This window comes from Tiliqua scincoides, chromosome 5, assembly GCF_035046505.1.
Source record: "Tiliqua scincoides isolate rTilSci1 chromosome 5, rTilSci1.hap2, whole genome shotgun sequence".
NCBI classification, from domain to species: Eukaryota; Metazoa; Chordata; class Lepidosauria; order Squamata; family Scincidae; genus Tiliqua; species Tiliqua scincoides.
The window spans coordinates 100,972,368-100,992,940 of NC_089825.1; the positions used below are offsets into that span (position 1 = coordinate 100,972,368).

General features: G+C 45.2%; 1 protein-coding gene across 1 annotated transcript; it reads left to right on the forward strand.

Moving 5' to 3' along the window:
• Positions 1-6,710: 6,710 nt before the first annotated feature.
• Positions 6,711-7,451, forward strand: LOC136654367 (olfactory receptor 8S1-like). Its single transcript, XM_066631342.1, has one exon. The coding sequence runs from the start codon at positions 6,711-6,713 to the stop codon at positions 7,449-7,451; it is 741 nt and encodes a 246-aa protein (XP_066487439.1).
• Positions 7,452-20,573: the final 13,122 nt, after the last annotated feature.

Here is a 20,573-nt window from a genome sequence, read left to right on the forward strand (position 1 = left end):
CATCCCATTACACGAACATCCCATTATTTGGCATAGCTCAGAATTCAAACATTCCTGCTCAAAAGTGAAAGCAGAATGCAGATTTGGATCCTTCTCCAACCACCTTACCCTCTCCCTTTTTTCCAGCATCCCATATTCTCACCTATTCAGGCCAAAGCACCATGCTTTTCTCCCACTGAGAGCCTGCCCTGTTCAGCAACTCTGTACCCTGCATTTTCAGTTCTGTCTTCTCAATGGTGGCTGAGTAGGTGCTACATGACCCACCTGAAATTGGCTTGTGACACACTTAGTGGATCCCGATCCACATTTGGAGAAACACTGAGGAGAACAAGGCTTTTCATAGGAGATGATTTTATTTCCAAACAAAATAATCCAAGCATTGTAGAGTGAGTAATGGATGTGTTGATAAGGTACTTTATGTGGGGAGGAACGGTGAAGTGACCAGAGTCAATGAGTCTTTGCACATTATTCCAAGAGCTGGAGGCATATTTTTAAAATTCCCTCTTTTCCCACTTCAATTTTATTGGACAAAGTGCATGGAAAAAGTACAATATAGTTTTGTTCCTGCGCAAAGACAATGCCTATCCCCTGAGTGAATGGATGATTAAACTTCAGAGAATCTGTCCCAGAGGAAACCATTAGAGATCTGAGAGACAATCCTAAAATACAGATTTATTTTTTTTAATGAGATTCTACAGACTCTTTGCAGCTGAGGGCAGAATACCATTATAAAAGTGAAGGAATTATTTCAGAAGTCCAGTTACCTTTTGCCTCACCATGGTGTAGGTTGCCTCCTCAGAATATGTTGCATGGAGCATCTTAAGCTGGGAATCAGCAAAGAGCATAGTTTCGGGTATATTCCCTGGTAATGCAGGCTGCTCCAGGGGAAAGAAAATTAAGCATCCGTTTGTGGTGCAAGGCATTGGAAAGTTACTGGGTTATATTTAGCGTGAGGAACTGTACAGTCTTCTAGCTTGGGTAATTACATATGCAGGGCAGAGTACATAGCCATTGGAATATTGACTTGGAATACTGGAGGACCTTCACTGCTGCTCTTTCTCCTCCCACTCCCTGGATTGGAAAGGTATGCTGGGGATGGAACCAGAGAGGCAACGTGGGGGAGAGATGGTTTATTCCACCATTCTCCTCCCATTCCCCTCTTCCCTGTCCGATAAGAGACTGGGAAGAGCCAATGTTGGTATATCACTAAGTAGTGGGGGGGGGGGCAGCATTGTCATGATGCCTTGGGCATCAGGAAGTCTTGAACTGGTCTTGTGGTAATGTGTCAATGCATTTCCACACTGATTGAAAGATCTCTGAGGGGAAGAAAAAAATCCAACATGCTGGGGAGAGGGCTGTATTTAGTCTTTTCCTGATATAATGTTATTCTGAGAGCAGTGAGGTCAACTTCAAGGTGAAATATTGGCAGCAACTGTGACCCTGCACATGCTTGATCTCATCTGATCTTGGAAGCTAAGCAGGGTCAGGCCCAGTTAGTACTTGGAAGGGAGACCGCCTGGGTGCTGTAGGCTTATACCATAGTCTTTCGCAGTGCTTTTTTTGTAAAAGAAAAGGTGCAGGAACTCACAACTTGTTAATCTTTTATTTATTTATTTATTTTAAAACCATTTTTAATTGGAGAAATAAAATATTTTTTTATGTGCTTCCCCCTAAAGATGAACTTACTTCTGAGTAGACATGCATAGGATTGGGCTGTCAATCTCCACATCCCCTTCCCCCTAGCTACTTTTTCTACACATGGGGAAAAATACTGTACAGGTGCACTTGTAGCGTGTAGTATGTAGTGTGGCACTACTTCGAGGAGAGGAAGCAGTGAATGGATTCCGAAAAATGGCTTACATGAGTTCCATGTAGTAAAATTACTCTAAGCAACTGTGGGAGTAAGAACAAAAAAGGAATTCTTAAACAAGAGGGGTCCTTAGATGCACATAGAAACAGCTACGTTTGCAAACAAGCGATTAAATATGGTTTCATTCAGGTATCAGAATACTCTGTGTCTTTGGGGAGGCACTTGGCATGCAATTGTATGTTCTCTGCTGCCCTGAGCAGCTGCTGTGCATTGCTGGAGAGGAGCTGCAAATGCTGGCTGGCAGAGGGCATGCTTGTGGGGGAAGGATGAGGAGGATCTCTGTCAAGGCTGGACAGCATGTTGTACACACGTAGAATCCCTTTTCACCTGTCCTTAGCATGTGAAAACGGGTGCAGGTATATATCTCTGTAGGATTAAGAGCCCAATCCTAGGTATGTCTACTCTGAAGTAAGTCTCGTTCTAGTCAATGGAGCTTACTCCCAGGAAAGTGCCTAGGATTGCAGCCTAAGAGCCCAATCCTATGTATGTCTACTCAGAAGTTCACTTTAGTGAATGGGGCTTACTGTGGATAGGATGGCCGCCTCAGGGCCCAATCCTGTGCCTGTCTACACAGAAGTCAGTCCCATTAGAGTCAATGGGGCTTCCTTCCAGGAAGGTGTGGAGAGGGCTTCAGCCTCAGAGCCCTTCCTCTGCCTGTCTACTCAGGCTGCAAGGCTATGATGCTTTCCCAGGAGTAAGCCCCATTGAACACAATGGAACTTACTTCTGAGTAGACATGCATAGGCTTGGGCTCTCAGGCTGCAAGGCTATGCACCCTTTCCCAGGAGCAAGCCCCACTGAGCACAGTGAGACTTACTTCTGAGTAGACACGCCTAGGCTCATGCTGCAGATTGGCATGGGGGCTGCACAGCCAGCTTCCTTCCCCTCCTGCTTCGCCAAGCCAGTACCTGGGCATTCCGTGGGTGCCGCAGCCCATCTCCCTGCCTGGCTGGCTGGCTGTCTGTCCTCCTCGGCATCGGCGCCTGTCCCTCGCGCCCTCTACTGGCTTGGAAGCTGCGCAGGGAAACAGAACGCGGGGGGAGGGGAGGCGGGCTGGGCTCAGGCGAGAGCTTGGGGATGGGGGCAGGAGGGGGTCATTGTGCAGTCAGGCAGGGGCCAGGCGCCCGCCCACCCTGCACTCCCCAGCACCCACACAGCAAATGCCTCTGTTTTGCTCCCCCCTTCCTGGAATGCCTCCGAAGGGGAGGGGCCCCTGCAAAAAGGTGCCGGAACTGCATCCCCCCGCGTTCCATTAGAAAAAAAGCCCTGGTCCTAACTGTCATCCTCTTAGTGTTGTCTGCCGTCTTGTTGGTCTTCTTGCCAAATATGGACAAGGCGTTGTTGTAAACGGCATTCTTGAAATGTTCCCATCTGTTGGATGTGTTTGCATCGACCGGGCCTGGAAGAGATTCCTCAAGTGCTCGTGCAAATTCCTCCACTTTTCTCTGATCCCGGGTCATGCTCGTATCAATGCGAGGTCTTCCTTCCTTTTTTGTGTGGTACAGTCGCTTTGTTTGCAGTTTCACTCTGCTGCACACCAGCGAGTGGTCGGTGTCACAGGCAGCACCCTGATAGCTGCGTGTGATCTTGATGCTGGGAAGGCTGGAGCGTCTGGTGAGAATCAGGTCAAGCTGGTGCCAGTGCTTTGATCTTGGGTGTCTCCAAGAGACTCTATGTTGGGGCTTTGTGTTGAAGAACGTGTTGCTGACACAGAGACCGTGATGACAGCAAAACTCTAGCAGGCGTTGGCCATTTTCGTTCATCTTCCCAATGCCAAACTGACCTAAGCAAGTGGGCCACGAACTGTTATCAGCACCAACTCTAGCATTGAAGTCGCTGAGGATGAACAATGGCTCTTTTACGGGGATCTTCTTGATAGTGGTGGCCAGGTCATCATAAAATTTGTCTTTGGCTTCTGCTGGAGACGACAGAGTCGGTGCATAAGCACTGATGAGAGTGACAGGTCCTGCTGATGACTGGAGCTGCAGGGACAAAATTCTTTCACTTCCCACAGTAGGTGGGATGATGGATTTCAGCAGGGTATTTCTGACCACAAAGCCAACACCATGTTCCCTGGTTTCGTTTGGTGGTTTTCCCTGCCAGAAAAATGAGAAATTTTGCCAGATCCGGAATCTGGCAGCCTAGTCTCTTGAAGGGCGACGATGTCCATCTGCAGTCTGCTCAGCTCCATGTCGATGACAGCTGTTTTGCGTGCATCGTCTATTGCTTGCAGGTCATCAGAGAAGCCAGGTGTCATTGTCCTTACGTTCCAGGTGCCCAGCTTTAGGGCAGGAGTTTTCTGTTTTCTATTGCATGGTGCAGAGTTGTCGATCCGCTTGTCGGTTTTCACCCTAAACCTCACGCACCCCGTGAGGTTAACGGACCGTGGTGAGGCAACACCTTACTGGCTGGGCACTGCCCAGCTTAAGGCGGGCGGTAGCTGCCCAATGAGATGCAATGATCTCTCCCACCGTCGGACGCAGCCCCTGGCGTCATGCCCTACGCCAATCGAGCAAAGACTTATAACCGGTAACTGCTGCTTCCTGTGTTGTGCCGACGCCGTATGGCGAAGTTGGAGTGTCCTCTCCAGTGCGCGAAGCCTGGGTAAAGAAGGTATGGAGGATAGGCTGTTACCCATGCAGCAAATCCCCCCTCTCCACGTCGCTGGAATGATCCAATGGAAAGGCAGAAACCAATACGGTTGGTTCCAGCGGCGTCGCAGGAGTTGCCAGAACGTGACTGTGTGCAGCCACGAAATGCCTCAGGGACTCCGGCTCCTGATTTTGCCTCAAGGTTATTCAACTTCCTGATAGCCACAAACCCCTCTCGTGCCCCTCCCCCTGCATCCCGTCTGCCTCACCACTGCTCCCTATTCAACTTCCTGATACACACAAACCCCTCTCGTGCCCCTCCCCCTGCATCCCGTCTGCCTCACCACTGCTCCCTATTCAACTTCCTGATACACACAAACCTCTCTTGTGCCCCTCCCCCTGCATCCCGTCTGCCTCACCACTGCTCCCTATTCAACTTCCTGATACACACAAACCCCTCTCGTGCCCCTCCCCCTGCATCCCGTCTGCCTCACCACTGCTCCCTATTCAACTTCCTGATACACACAAACCTCTCTCGTGCCCCTCCCCCTGCATCCCGTCTGCCTCACCACTGCTCCCTATGAGACATGAGACATGACCAGTAGACATAACTGAAAAAAATCTTAGAAAGAAATAAAGATGACTCATTCATGCAGGTTGAGATTTGTATTTGAGTTTGACCAGCCAAATTTCACCAAACTATCCTGTATTGGATTGCAATGCTAGAGAGTCACAGTGTCTGCATTATTATGATAATTTTAATTCACTGTCTCTCTTTAATATGACTGCTTGTGTGCCAATAAAGGTTTCTCTATCTATCTATCTATCTATCTATCTATCTATCTATCTATCTATCTATCTATCTATCTATCTATCTATCAAACTGAAATTTTGTGATGGATATGGAAGTGCCTACACAGGCAAAACACCCAAGAAAAACAAGGAAAACAAGAAACATCAATAAGACTATCCACATTTCTGAGTGGGTCCTTCCAGCTTGGAAAATACCAACACAGTATTTGAGTTTGTTGAGGATCCAAGCCTTGCAACAGCAACAAAAAAAATGCTCAATATAGTGGGCTTGTGAAACTGGAATTTTAAAGGACATTTTTGAACCTTCTGCTCTGGCAAAACAGCGGGTAGCCCAATGCTATCCAACGCTGGCACAGTGGGGCTCCTGGGTCCACGCTTTATCCAGCATTGGATTAAAAGCAATTGGATTAAAAGGTCTCCTCAGGGTAAGGGAACAGCCTACTCAATGGGACTTGGATCCGTGCCAGATATTTAGCTGGCGCAGAACCGAGTAGCCCTGTGTAATACCGGCAGGCCCGAGACAGGGGTTAAGATGAGGCAGAGGCCTGCTTCACTCCCAGGCCTGAAGTGCCCCATCCCTGCCTCTCCAGGGATGAACGCTTCTCCAGGGAGCCTCACCACTGCGTGCAAGAGTTCCTCCCCTCCCGTGAGGAACTGTACAGTCTTCTAGCTTGGGTAATTACATATGCAGGGCAGAGTACATAGCCATTGGAATAATGACTTGGAATATTGGAGGACCTTCACTGCTGCTCTTTCTCCTCCCACTCCCTGGATTGGAAAGGTATGCTGGGGATGGAACCAGAGAGGCAACATGGGGGAGAGATGGTCTATTCCACCATTCTCCTCCCATTCCCCTCTTCCCTTTCCGATAAGAGACTGGGAAGAGCCAATGTTGGTATATCACTAAGTAGTGGGGGGGCAGCATTGTCATGATGCCTTGGGCATCAGGAAGTCTTGAGCTGGTCTTGTGGTAATGTGTCAATGCCTTTCCACACTGATTGAAAGATCTCTGAGGGGAAGAAAAAAAATCCAACATGCTGGGGAGAGGGCTATATTTAGTCTTTTCCTGATATAATGTTATTCTGAGAGCAGTGAGGTCAACTTCAAGGTGAAATATTGGCAGCAACTGTGACCCTGCACATGCTTGATCTCATCTGATCTTGGAAGCTAAGCAGGGTCAGGCCCAGTTAGTACTTGGATGGGAGACCGCCTGGGTGCTGTAGGCTTATACCATAGTCTTTCGAGACTGAAGGTTGCCAACCACTCATAGAAGCACAAACCTGACACAAACAGATTTGCTTCATTTCTTCACATCAAAAGAATCGAGAGGGGGTTGGGAGAACCTATACAGATCTACTTATGAATTTTGTTTCACCTAACTGCAATTTTATTTTTTATTTTTTTAATGGCAGCATATATTTTTGCTGGAAAAGGAAATGGAAAATCAGACGTCAGCAACTTATTTTGTCCTCTTGGGATTCTCAGACGACCCACTAGTCCAAATCTTCCTCTTCCTAATGTTTTTGTGCATATATGCAGCCACCTTGATGGGAAATATGGTCATCTTGATGGTAATAAGAACCAACACTCACCTCCACAGTCCCATGTACTTCTTCCTGAGTCACCTCTCTTTCCTGGATGTCTGCTTTTCTTCAGTGACTGTGCCTAGGGCCCTAATGAGTTTGTGCTCAAGCCGGACCATCTCCTACTACGGCTGCATTGCCCAGATTTTTTTCATCTTTTTGACAGGAATGACTGAAGTCTTCCTTCTTTCAGCCATGGCTTACGACCGATATGCTGCCATATGCAAGCCCTTGTATTATGCACAGATCATGAACAGAGAGTTCTGCAGAGGGCTGGTGGGAGGGTCGTGGGCAATGGGCTTCATATATTCATTGGCAAATACGTTGCCTCTTTTGAAACTTAAGTTCTGTAGTTCAAATGTTATCAGGAATTTCAGCTGTGAATTCCCGTCTCTAGTTGCCTTATCTTGCACAGACACCTTCCTGAATAGGGTTATGTTCGTTATTGCTGCTAATACGGGAGGAGGCTTTTCGTTCCTTGTTATTGTACTGTCATACATCCACGCCATCCGTACAGTCCTGAAGACGCATTCAGCAGAAGCCAAAAGAAAAACCTTTTCCACTTGTAGTTCCCACCTCATTGCTGTGGTTTAGTACTACAGTAGTAGTGCCTTTAGGTACTTTTCCTCCAACATCGCTTCCTCAGTCATTCTGGATGAACTCTTCTCCATCCAATACAGCATCGCAACCCCTTTGTTGAACCCCATTATCTACAGCTTGAAAACCAGAGAAGTGAAGGAAGTCATCAAGAAATTGCTTCAGTATAAGCCGTTGATGTCTCATGCTATGTAAAATTCATGGGTTTCCTTATCTGTGGGGGTTCCTGGAGTGGAACCCCTGCAGATAAATGGGAGGCCCTGTAGTCAGAAAGGATATTTCCCTCTGTTTTCTCAAATTTATGAGAAGTTGCATGTGATGGATTTTTTTCTTTTCTTTCCTGCAAGCAGTCATTATTTAAAAACAATACTTATGCTATGGGAGCATAAAATATAACATGTGAAATCAAGTTTTGCGTTGGTTGTTGGCTTTGTGTTTTTCGTATTGGAATGGAAATTTCACTACATTTTTAGGAGGGTGTTTGTTCCGAACCAAGTGACAATCTCCAGGACATAGTGACTGCTTATTCTCCACAGTTCCTTTGTACTATGGAAAAGGGACATGAAGTAGGTACTGTATATTTTTTCAAAAAAGGGAAATCTCACCATAGATAGTTGGGCTAGTAGTAAAGCACATGTTTTACATGCAGAAGGTTCCACAATCATCACCATATAATTCTGGGAATGACCCATGCCTATACTCTGTGGGTCTAAAACTCCCCCATGGGATACAGTCTGTGCCCCTTTGGCACTGCTGCATCTCCACATGGGGACTTAGGCCCTGATCCACAGTGCCGACGCCGTAAAGCACCTCGATGATTCATTCTGCCAGCGCAGTGCTGGAGATACCCTTGCACTGGAACAGCAATGGTTGAAGGAGGGAAGTCTGCCACCTGGTGCTCTACGTGAAGTGCTGGGCAACAGAGAGGCAAGATGGGACATGGGGGTGGTGTTCCAGGGTGGGTGGAGGGTGGGGCAAAGGCATGGAGAGGGGAGGGAGTGGGGTGAGTGAGGGTGGGACACAGCAGAGCTCAACACCAATTCCATGGCCCCATATCAGCTAAATAGATGGTGCAGAGCTGAGTAGCCCCATTGCAGGGCTACCTTCCTTACCCAGGGGAAGGGGACAAATGTGTAGCCGACGGCTGCCCAGAGTGCTCAAGTTGCCACGGGAGCCATTTTTGACACTGTGGCAACCTTTCACATTTGGCAGCTCAGGATTTGGTTGCTGAGTAGTACTGGGCTGTAATATTTGCTCCTCACAACCTGTTGGCATTGTTAGGCCCCAATCAGTGAGTATCCATTTCAGTGAGGCCATCAGGACCCAACCAGGGAGGTGGGGCATTTGGTGGCCCGCTGTGAGGTACAGGAAGCTGGACTAGATGGGCCTATGGCCTGATCCAGTGGGGCTGTTCTTATGTTCTTATGTTTTACTCTATGTCTTAATTCTATTATAACTATTGTGACTAGTTACTTTGATTACATTGGTATTGAGGGCTCTATAGTGGTGTATATAAGTGACCTCTTCCCTTTTGTGGCTGGCTAAGGCTTCAGCCAGCTTCTTGTGATTTTTCATATATTTTGACATAAAACAAGCCAAACTTTCACTGCATCACACTTTCTTTTTAAGAAATCCTTCTCCCATTTACCTTCAAACAAGTTACTCAGACATTACATGCCAAGTCAACTGTTTTCTCCCTGCACCAGCCCCCTTTAACATTCATTTCTCTATTTCAGTTGCAATGTGATTCTCAAGGATGTTCTTTGCTTATCTAATTAAATGTATTCTTTTCTAAATTTGTCTCCTGCAGCTGTCTGAGCTTAGCTAGACATTAAATCAGACGCCATCCGATGAGGATGTTACTTCTTTCTGTCTGTTTTCTTAAGGCTTTCCCAAAATCAAGCATGTTGGTTCTTTAAGATTTACTTCTATAATTACCATGTCTTCATGTCTCCCGTTGTGGAAGGGATTGTCACTCCCGGATTGGCCTTTTCAGCCACACTAGACGCTGTGCCAGAACCACCTTTCAGAGCGCGATACCATAGTCTTTCGAGACTGAAGGTTGCCAATACATGTCTTCATATGTTCCTATATATGTTGGTTACACTTTAAGGCAAAGACTATATATTCTATGTCCCCATATGTGTTTTTCCTTCTTTTGAAAACTTGGAAGAATAAACAAGTGAGCCTTGGCTTCTGGAAAAGGGGGAGTCTTATCTTCCTTGTTGCCCTAGTCACAACTCTCTTTTCCAAATTCTAAAACTTATCAAAGCAAGTCTTTGAGGCCCCAAGGTCTCAGCTAGCAAAACAGCTTTCTAAGCATTAAAATAAAAGCTACAGAAACACAGGCGTAGCAAAAGCTTTTGCCAAGACATCTGTCTCTGCCAAGGTTGTCTGCCCGAAACTGTGCTTATCTGAGTTACATTTCAGACTCTGAGGCTCAAGCATCTTTAGTAATAAAATCAAGTAGCTCTTTACTATTCTGTGTGTTTCTGTGCTTTAGTCAGACCTTTAATAAAATCAGGCAGTTAAAACTTACTTCTAATGGCTTTACAATCTAGGTTTAAGGGTCACCATGCCTCACTATGAACTCTGCTGCTTCGATCCTTCTCATCCTACGTGTAAAAATCACATTTGCCTGCCTTACCCCAATAGATACTAGACATGGTGATTTGGACTAAAACTGGATCACAACATATTGAGCTGAACAAAATCTGCCTTAGATTGTATCTGACTATTTTTCCTGTGCTTTTTTTCCTGTTGCTGTCTGGGAGAAGACGACTTGGATGTTCTATCCAGTCCTCCTCTCTTTTATGTGACCACATTCTGCTGTGACATGTATGGATGTGTCATGGCATTTTAATTGGACTGATGGGAAGAAGTCTCAGATCCTACAGGCTTCAAGGAAGGTCAAAACTTAGGTTCATCTGAGCAAACATTCCCCCCCATGCTAGTTGCTTCACTTAAGCCTTGCCTTTCTTTTATTCTTTAAAAAAACATCCCATGAATGGCCACACATTTCTGGTGTAGCAAATTTGAAATTTGTTTTGTAGCAATTTTGAAATTTGTTAGAGAAATATGTTTGGAATAAAGAAAAGTCTACAGCTCCAGCCTCTTTCACCATTGGTTGCAAGGTAATTGAGGATGTCGGTGCCATAACAAATCAAGAGTTCAGTCCCAAACCCTTAGTAGGGTTTGAGAGTAAACCAACAGATGCAACTGTCTTGAACCAGGTGAGGACTATCAAGGCACAAAGGAAAACAAACCCATAATCTGTTCATGGTGATCTATTGAACCTGGCTTTGCCTTTTTGTATATGATTAATGTAATAATATTAGTAGCAGTAGTAAATACTTTCAAGTGCCCTAGAAATGAATGAAATGTAATTGGGTATACAGGGGGCCCTCTGTATCAGTGGATTCCATTTCCTCAGATTCACTTATCCACAGATCAACTCTGTGTCCCCCCTGCGCCCCTTCCGGAGGCAAGGGCAGAGCTCCTTTCTCCTCCAGAAGGACTTCTGAGCCCAGCAAAGACTGTGGATATCTGCCTGCAGTCTCTGCCAGTCTCAGACAGAACCTTAGAGGTGAAAAATTCACTTCTGGTTGTTTGTAGTTCATGTCCAGGGCCTCCCTAGGCCTCCTAATGCCTTATAAGGCATTCAAAACATCACTTCCGGTTTTACAAAAAAACAAGTGTCATTTTTTCACCTCTGAGGCTCAGTCTGATAGATATCCGCAGCCTCTGCTGGGCTCAGATGACCTTCAAGAGGCAAGAGGAGAGGAGCTCCCTTCGCCGCTGGAGGGTGGGAGTAGGCATCCCCTCCTAACTACAGATTCAGGAATCTGCAGAAGGTTCCAGAACAGAACCTCTGATGATACAGGAGCACACCTTTATTGATTAGGTTCAGCTAGAGCAATGCAATGTACAAAAAACAACTTTTCAATATGATAAGTTACACTCATACACAACTAATAGTCTTGATAGCTTGAATCCTAATTAGGTAGATTCTCACATTTACAGCGTCCATCACTTTTCATGAATCCCAGAAAAATCCAATAACCGGCATAATGCTTTTCTCAAGGTATCTTTTACACCTTCGTTCCTAAGAGTGTATATGAAAGGATTGATCATAGGGGTTAGGACCGTATACAAGCAAGAAAAGGCCTTCTTTAGGTCTCTGAATTTTCCAGATGTTGGTAAGATGTAGACAAAAATCAAAGAACCTTATAAAATTGAAACTACCGTGAGGTGAGACGAGCAGGTGGAAAATGCCTTTTGCCTCCCAGTGATGGAGGGAATCTTTAGGATTGTGCTCATGATTAAAACAAAGGATGTGACTGTAATGACAAATGTGGGCAGAAGTCCTATGGATGAGGTTATGAAAGATGCCGTTTGAATAACACGTGTGTTGCTGCAAGAGAGTCTGACAACAGGGGTGAAATCACAAAAGAAATGGTCAATTGTATTTTGGTTACAAAATAGGAGTAGCGGCAACAGGTATGTTGTGACGGTGATCAGAAGTAACCCGATTGTCCATGATACCGAAAGCATCAGGATGCACGTTCCTTCGCTCATCAGCATGGCATAATGCAAAGGTCTGCATATGGCCAGGTAGCCATCATAGGACATGGTTGTCAAGAGGTAGCATTCTGTGGCTGCCACGGTACCAAAGAAGTGCATCTGCAGAATGCAGCCCCAGAAGGAAATGGTTTTCTCTCCTGTAAGGAAACTGGCCAGCATTCTGGGCAATATAGTGGTGGTGCAGGAGATCTCCACAAAGGACAGATTTGCCAAGAAGAAGCACATAGGGGTGCGGTGGTGCTGTTTGGCTACAACCACTGTAACAATGAGGAGATTTCCAGACAGAGTCACAATATAGATGGCCAGAAATAGAACAAAGAGGAGAATATTCCAGTTCTCAAGGTTTCCGAAACCGAGGAGGACGAACTCTGTGATGTTCTGTTTTGCCGTTCAGAGCTTTTCTCAAGCTGCATCTTTAGAAAAGGAATCAGATATTGAGTAAAGGGAAAGTTAAGTATCATCTGTCCCCATCCCAAAATAGCAACTTGTCAGGTGCCTACATCGGGAAGCTGTAGAATTGAAAAGCGTTCATTGCTGAATGGAAGTTCATTGGCCAGTTGCCTCATAATCTATTTTCCTTCCATAATGTATGGAAAGCTCTTGCAGCACAATAAGAGATGTTATAGATTGTAAGGGGTAGCCCAATCCAGAGCAAATGCCCCAAAGCCAACGTGGCAGCTCCAGTACGGCTTCCGTTGCATCGAATGGGGGAATTTTTCAGGCTAGATGTCTCCTTGAGGTAAGGAGACCTTCATCCCCTTGCCCCAGGGAAAGCCCCAGCCAGCACAATGAGTCTACTCGGACCTGCTCCTGCTAAAGAGTTGATGCTGGTCCAAATGGATTTGTGTTGGTGCATCAGGGGCAGAACAGACAAACCAGAAGCAGACATTCAGATGGAGGAATTGCCTTCCATCCTCTCACATTTACAATAACATCATCCAGTGAAATGGGTCAAGCATTGTTCAGTAGACCTTCTTTCCTAACTGCACATCTTCAGACCCCCCCTTTACTCAACAAGGTGCTCCTCCCATCTGCAATGTTCTAGCTTAGCACTCTTCCCTCATTTCCTCGTCCACTCATTCTTCCTCCTCTTTTTCAAATGCAGGAAACAGGCAGAGAAAGAAAAGCTGTGGAAGCAACTAGAGAAAGATGCTGTCCTTACCTCCAGTCTGCAGCCTGCTGCCTGAGGCAAACACTTCCTTGGATGGGCTGGCCCTACTGCCTCTAAAAGTTGGCCCTGCTGCTTGAAGTTGCTCTGCTGTCCTTGAACTTGCGCCACAAGTGTCTGAGGAGACCCAAAGGATTCCTTCTTCACATTTTAAAATGTCTTCACATTTTAAAATCGAAACAGAATGTGGATATTTCTTTGTAACCTAATCATAACAGTTAGCATTTCTATAGTATTTTTGGAGTTTGCTAAGGGCTTCATATGTGTTATCTTGATGCAGTCCCAACAACAACCTTGTAATGTATGTAACAGCAGAATTCCATGCATATTTACTCTGAAGTAAGCCCCAATGTGTCCAATGTGATTTGATTCCAGGTAAGTACATACCGTGGAAACTCCACATTTTTCGGTCCCATATCCACGGATTTAACCATCCTTGAAATCAGAGGGTCCATATGGATGACTCCAGAGTCTCCCCCAGTGACTTTCCTTGGTGCCTTTGGAGGCCCATCATGCGTTGCACTGGGCTGGCAACTCACTCTATTGGCCTGCACAGGCCACAGAATGGCCTGCAGAAGCCTCCAGAAACTACTTCCACTCCTTGGAGGCAACTTTTGGTTTGCTCATTTTCTTCAAAGAGGATCTTGGCTTAATTCAAATGTTACATGGCAGCTTGCCTAGGCTTTAAAAATACCATTCCATGATTCAAATATTCTGCATTCACATTTCCTCACCCCATGCTAAATGCGCAGCACTAACCCTAAGCTTTCTACCACCCTGAAGCAAGAGCAAATAGCCTGGATTAATTTCAAGGCAAGAAATATCAGAGGAATATTGGAGAACACAGCAAATCACACCACTTTTAATTCCTCTTCTCTGTTAGCATTTTCTTGGTGTTGAGATCAGATCTCAGAAGAATAACATAACATTTTGGGAAAAAGATGCAAGTTAACAGCCCAGTGTTGGAGGCCAAGATGGCAAACACTTCCACTGCCACAACAGTTTTCCCCTTAGTGCTGAGATAAGCTGGAAAAAAGGAAATCCATACACTGCAAAAGACCAGCATGCTGAAGGTGATGAACTTGGCTTCATTGAAAGCATCTGGTAGTTTTCTGGCTAGGAAAGCGACAGTGAAGCTGACGGTGGCCAGAAAACCCATGTAGCCCAGGACACAGTAGAACATGAAAGGAGACCCTTCATTACATTCCACTAGGATTTGCCCTGTCTCTGAATACATGTCAGCATCTGGAAATGGAGGAGAGATTGACATCCAGGCAATACAGAGACCTGCTTGAATGGAAGAGCAGGAAAGAACAATGGAGTAGGCTACTTTCTGCCCTAGCCATTTCCTCATCCTGCTGCCTGGCTTGGTGGCCATGAAGGCCAGGATCACCATGCTTGTTTTTGCCAAGATGCAGGAAACGGCCACAGAAAAAATAATGCTAAAACCTGTTTGCCGTAGAAGGCAGGACTGTTTCCCAGGCTTGCCAATAAAGAGCAGGGAAGAAAAGTAGCACAGGAAGACAGAAAGGAGGAGGACACAGGTGAGGTTCTGGTTGTTGGCTTTGACAATGGGAGTATCCCAGTTCTTGAGGAAGGTTTGCATCACCAGATATGTAATCACAGCAAAGGAAATTGCAAAGGAAACCAAAACAATCCCCAATGGCTCTTGGTAGGAGAGGAAGGAGATAACTTTGGGAATACATTGATGGTGATTCTGGTTTGGATGCTGATCTTCTGGGCATGGAATACAATGAGCTGCATCTGAAAGGAAAAAAAAAATGTTGGTAGCTCTGCTATGTACAGTGTTATCTGCTGTGAAATTAATGGACCAATCCTATCAGGGCCTTATGCTGTTGACCTTGTGCCACACCAAAAGCTGGTGGCTCATGACTGATGGTTCAGAAGGTGAGAAATCCATGGCTGGCAGGAATGGGCCAATATACCTACTCTGGAGCAGGTAGATATGTTGCAGGGGAGGTTGTTGGAAGAAGCCATGCACACTAAGATCCTGTTCTCCTCCCTGACCATGATGTGATCCCAGGAGTCTCTTTGGACGTACACAAGCAAAACAGCTAACATAGGTTTAAGGGGACACATTGGACACCTGGCATGACACCTGAAACCACCATGAGAAGCCCAAATGCAAGTTCCAGTGGCACAGGGCACTCATATGATTGAGCAGTAGATTCAGAATCACTAAATTCTCTGGTCAGTTATGACCACATTCTTTCCTGATATCATTGTCGCATGCACATTTGAAAGAGCAGAGTGGAATGACAAGCTCAACCTGAGCATTTCCTGTGCCCCACTTGTGTTTCATGATCAAAAATACTTTGAGGTGTTCTCTCACCAGGAATCCAGATGAAAGAGTATTTCAGAAATGTCACCATTGACGTATATTTGAAAATGCTGCCCAGTCATTCCAGCCACCCTCTTACCTGTCCGATTAGAAATCATGTCTTCTGGGCATGCTGTACAGTCATAGCAACAAATCGGTTTCCCCTCCTGAACTCTTTTGCTGTGTCCAGGATGGCAGCTCTCAACACATCTGGAAGGAGGAGGTGTCTAATGGTTGAAAAAAGTGGTTAAAAAGCCTATGGTAGGCAGCAATTTTCTTCCTTGTCCCCTCACTTCTCTGCTTCCTTCTGCAATCCTTTTAAATAAAACTGGAAGTGTGGGACATGCTAGCATGTCCCACGTGTCCTGTTTTGCTGAATAGGAATGCTTCAGAATGAGGTCAGGAGCTGGATGTCCATTTTCTCTCAAGACTTTTTGGGATGACTTGTACAGAGGTGAGTCAGGGCAGCATTTGATAGTGGACTGTCAGCCCAATCCTATCCCTGGCAATTCTGCCAGGTGCAGAGGCGCAATAATGGGCTACTGTTGCATCAAGCAGCACCACTGGAGGTCTCCTCGGGGGGAGCCCCAGGTCCCACAATGAGGCTTCTCAAGTCTGCCCCGGCTATTTGGCCAGCACTGACTTGAAAGCCTCTGTGTCAGGTTTCGCAGCCCAAATCGGAGAATAAGATATGGCAGAGCAGAGCTCTGCCCGTTCCATCCCCTCATAGGCCAGCTCTTCCCCTGCCCCCACCTCCCCCCACCCCATGCCACCTCACCTCCCCCCTCCCCAAAAATTCTTACTACTTGCAGGCACTGCAGGAATGCCGGTTGGCCCTCCAAACAGTGCTGAGGCCCAGTGCCAGTGGCTCCTTCTCACTGGGTGAGAAGCCATGGGTTTGCCTTATGGCAGGTTTGCAACACCAAGCGTAGGCCCTGGAGCTTTGTGTCAGCAGTGGGGCCACATAGGATTGGGCCCTCTGTTGGGCCTGCCTGCTCCAAGGAGAAGTTAGAAATGGTGCCCCCATGATGTCTCTACCTGCTGAGAACAGAATCACAGAGACTTGGAGCAAACAGTGAAGAAAGAGAGAGTGATCAATACTTTAAAAAGTGAGGACTGAGTAGAAACATTTGGGTTTGGTGGGGGGGGGGGATAATCAACCAATTAGATGAAGGACTGCAGATATTACATATCGGCTGTGTGTCTGTGCTTGTGAGTGACAGAATCATTGCACGCTGGAAAACTGCGGCCCAGTCAAATGCATCCCAGTATTGGACATTTACACCTGTTCTTTATGCATCCCAGACTTATGTGTCCCAATATATGTCTGTTTATATGAGCTATATTTTTGAATTTTTAAAACACAAAGTTAAGGCTGGGATAAAAGGCTTCGGATATATAACTGATGTTAGTTTAAAAGGAAAATAATTCTCTGAGTGTTATGAGCAGAATCCAATTTGCTCCCTCTCCTTCCCCACAGTTTCTTTTAAAGATATATCCAGCGAAGGGACCATTTTACTCCTGAACATTTCACATTTGGAATAGAGAAATTCAACTTGTTTGTACCTCTTTTAATCGCCTATTCCATATAATCCGATCCTCTCTGATGGCAAACATTTTACTTGGGAGAATCTCTCCAACAGTCCTGCGCAAAGCAAGTGATTTATTGGCTAACCAGGCCCAACTGATGATGTCATACCCAGATGACAAGTCTCTCTTCTCAAAAAATATTTCCTGTCCAGCTCCATTGTTAAAATGGATGTTTTTTAATACAGAGTGGAGCTAAATGGAAAGAGAGTGATATTAGGTACCTGAATTTGAATCTATATGATCTCTATTCAGTGCTTATTCAATCCTGTATCAGTATTTTATTACAGCGTTTGTGAATTCTATCAGAATAGAATCCAGGTAATGTGCTGTACCATCTTGTCAGTTTGAAGTCATGCTCTTTGCTGGCACCATGCCACTAAGACATGAAACACTGGCACTGGGTTGAACTAAGCCCAGCTTCCTTTGGTAGATGATGTTGCAAACCAGAGATCCAGATATTGGAGGGGTATGGGAAGCTCAGACCAGGACATCCTTCCTTTCCAGCTTTATGCTGCCACAGCCACATGCTTGGAGAAGTAACAGCAAGTAGGTCAGAACAAATGATGGATGGTAGAGGGGATTGGACGTTGGGTTTGGGTGAATGGAAGGAGGCTTCGAATTGGAAGAAAGGGTGTATAGATGCTCACATAGGGATCACTGTTGTGAATATTTCCTGAGTATATCATGCACCTGATTGAGGGTTAAAAAGCATTCATCCTGGTGTACATTGACTCAGAAGAAATTCAGCTATTTCCTGATATTGAAGAAAGGGAAAATTTTTGTTTTGGGGTTCTGCAAATATGCTGCAAAAAATTCCAACTGCAAATAACTGACAAGACAATTCCAGTCCACCATTAAAGGAGTTGCTAGATGGAATATTGCAGAACTATCAAAGGTGACCAAATAACTCACATTGAGAGATGGGTATGAACAAGTAGAATCCTTCACCAATAATTGGTCTCTGTTGGTTCTGATTTTTTAAAAATAAAAAGTAAAGTCTCCTTAGGTCCCTTTGGGGGGAAAGCACGATAGAAATGCAGTAAACAAAAAAGCAAACAAATAAGTAAATATTTTACCTGCCATGGCTGAACATTCAGATGTTCGGATTTGCCTTTAGGCAGTTTTGCTTTTTCTCTGGAGAGGTATATCGCATGTAGAGAATTTGCTATAGCGTAGATTGCATTATAGATATTGTAGCTCTCACCACTCATAGCTCCAAAATAAAGAATCTCTAGTTTTCCCTCTTCTGTACATTTTTCTTTTTGGAATTGGTCTTCATTGAGAAGATAGCAATACAGTTTGTCATCAAAATAGAACTGGATAAAATCCATAAGTGACTTGTCAGGCGTCAAGTTATGAAGGAACTCCTGGAATCTTGGCACTGCAGTTTTGTGGGGTGTGATGGACAAGGCACCATGAAAAATGTTTTCACCGTATACTTGTCTTGTGAACGATGAAGTAAATCTCCATTCAGGTGGCACGATCCAGACCTTCTGTATATAGATATTTGCATCCAGTTCAGAAGTATGTAAGAAGGATGCTAAAACATTCTGAAACAGTTGTGTCCCACTGAGAATAATCACATTGGCTTTACTTAATACAAGCACTTCCCTTATTTTATACATGTTTTCAGTGAATTTCTCCTCAAATTCATACACGAATTTGTCATCCTTTCCCAGGAAGGCAATACAAATGCTATTCTGATCAAGTAAAGGCACAAGGTTCTGTACAAAGTTTTCTTCTTCAGCTGAGACAATGAGGCCAACCCATGTCCATCTGAAGTGCAGAAGAAGCTGGACAATCCCTGTATAATAAGTTCCTTTCCTTGGTGCCATCCAGTACACAGAAGGAAAATCCATTTTGCCACTCAGAATAGTCTCAGATGTACTGTAAGAGAGCTAATGGGAGAAGTGAGGCACATAAGAAGTTATTGAAATAACAAGAAACTTCTAAAGCAGCGGTTCCCAAACTGTGAGTTGGGACCCACTGGTGGGTTGTGACCTGATTTTTGGTGGGTCGCCAAAGAGTGATGGAAATATCAGTTAACTAATTGCCTCAAACCCTGAAGTTGTTATAAAATCCGATACTGTAGCTACTAACTGCCTTGCAAGGAGCTGACCTCCTGCAGTTTGCAAGCATGTGTAATGTTGGGGAGATAAATGTTCATGAGTCATTCTGGTTATTGTATGTATGTATGTATGTATGTATGTATGTATGTATGTATGAATAAATAAATAAATAAATAAATATTACCAGGATCAGCCAGGTTTTAACAACCAAGCAGTACTTAGTTTCAGAATAGCCTTTGTATTTATTTCAAGGTCATTTTTTTTTTTACAAGTCTGGTGAACCTAGGTGGGTCCTGATAGGGTGTTGTTTTAAAGAATGGGTCCTTGTGCTAAAAAAAAATTGGGAACCCCTATTCTAAAGTGGTATGATTGTTTCTAGTTTTCTAGCAATATTTAGAGCCCAAACCTGGGGTCCACGGTGCGGCTCTGTGCTGCAGACCTCAGTCGCAAATGTGCCATAAGGCACGTTTGCAGGGCTTACTGCCAGGCTCCAACCGGAGCTAGCCCAGCTCCAGCTGGCGCTGAGCCAGCATGCAGCAGGCGCCCAAGTTCTGCGGCTCAGTGGTTTCCCGGACTGCCGGGATGCAGAATTTGGAGATGGGGGTGAGGTCGGTGGCATGGGGGAGGCGTTACGGGGAGGGGGGAGGTGTGGCTGGGGGCATGTGGGACACATGTCGGGGGAGAGGGAGCGGCGGTTCCGCAGAGCCAAGCTCCGCAGGATCCAAGGCGCTTGGGCATGGCTGCTCACCCTACATGAGCACCTCTACATTACTCGTATGTTGATTAAATTTCAGTTATTTATGAAAAATGTGTCATTCCAGGAACTGATTTATTCCAGACATCATGAGTGCAATGAAAAGAGTCAGGCAAACTTCCTTTCTTCTCCTCTTGAACACATAAGGGAACCCAACAGACCAGTGGTTCTCAAACTTTTTAGCACCTGCTTTTTAGAATGACAATCTGTCAGGAACCAACAGAAGTGATGACATTAAACTGGAAGTGATGTCATGCCCAGAAGTGACATCATCAAGCAGGAAAACTTTTCTCACACACCCCATATGACCAAATCAAATCAATAAATTAAGGAAATTAACAGTTCAAGCTAAAAATGTATTTAAAATAAGAAACTATCCCAAGCAGTTGCCAATCTGTTTGAAAAAGTTCCCCAAACAGGCTCCAATCCTATCCACACTGCCCTGGGACTAAGCCCCATTGATGATCATTGTTAAAAGCATATACATAGCAGTCTGTTCAAAGTACACATCTATAATATTTCCCCAAATACAGTCACATCCCATGGTAGCATCAAGTCTATTAAAAATAAAATACACTTTGAAATGAATGAGGACCCATCTGAAATTGACTCG

What these genes read in the sequence shown, in the direction of transcription:
- LOC136654367 (XM_066631342.1), top strand. Translation starts at nt 6,711, where the DNA reads ATGGAAAATCAGACGTCAGCAACTTATTTTGTCCTCTTGGGATTCTCA.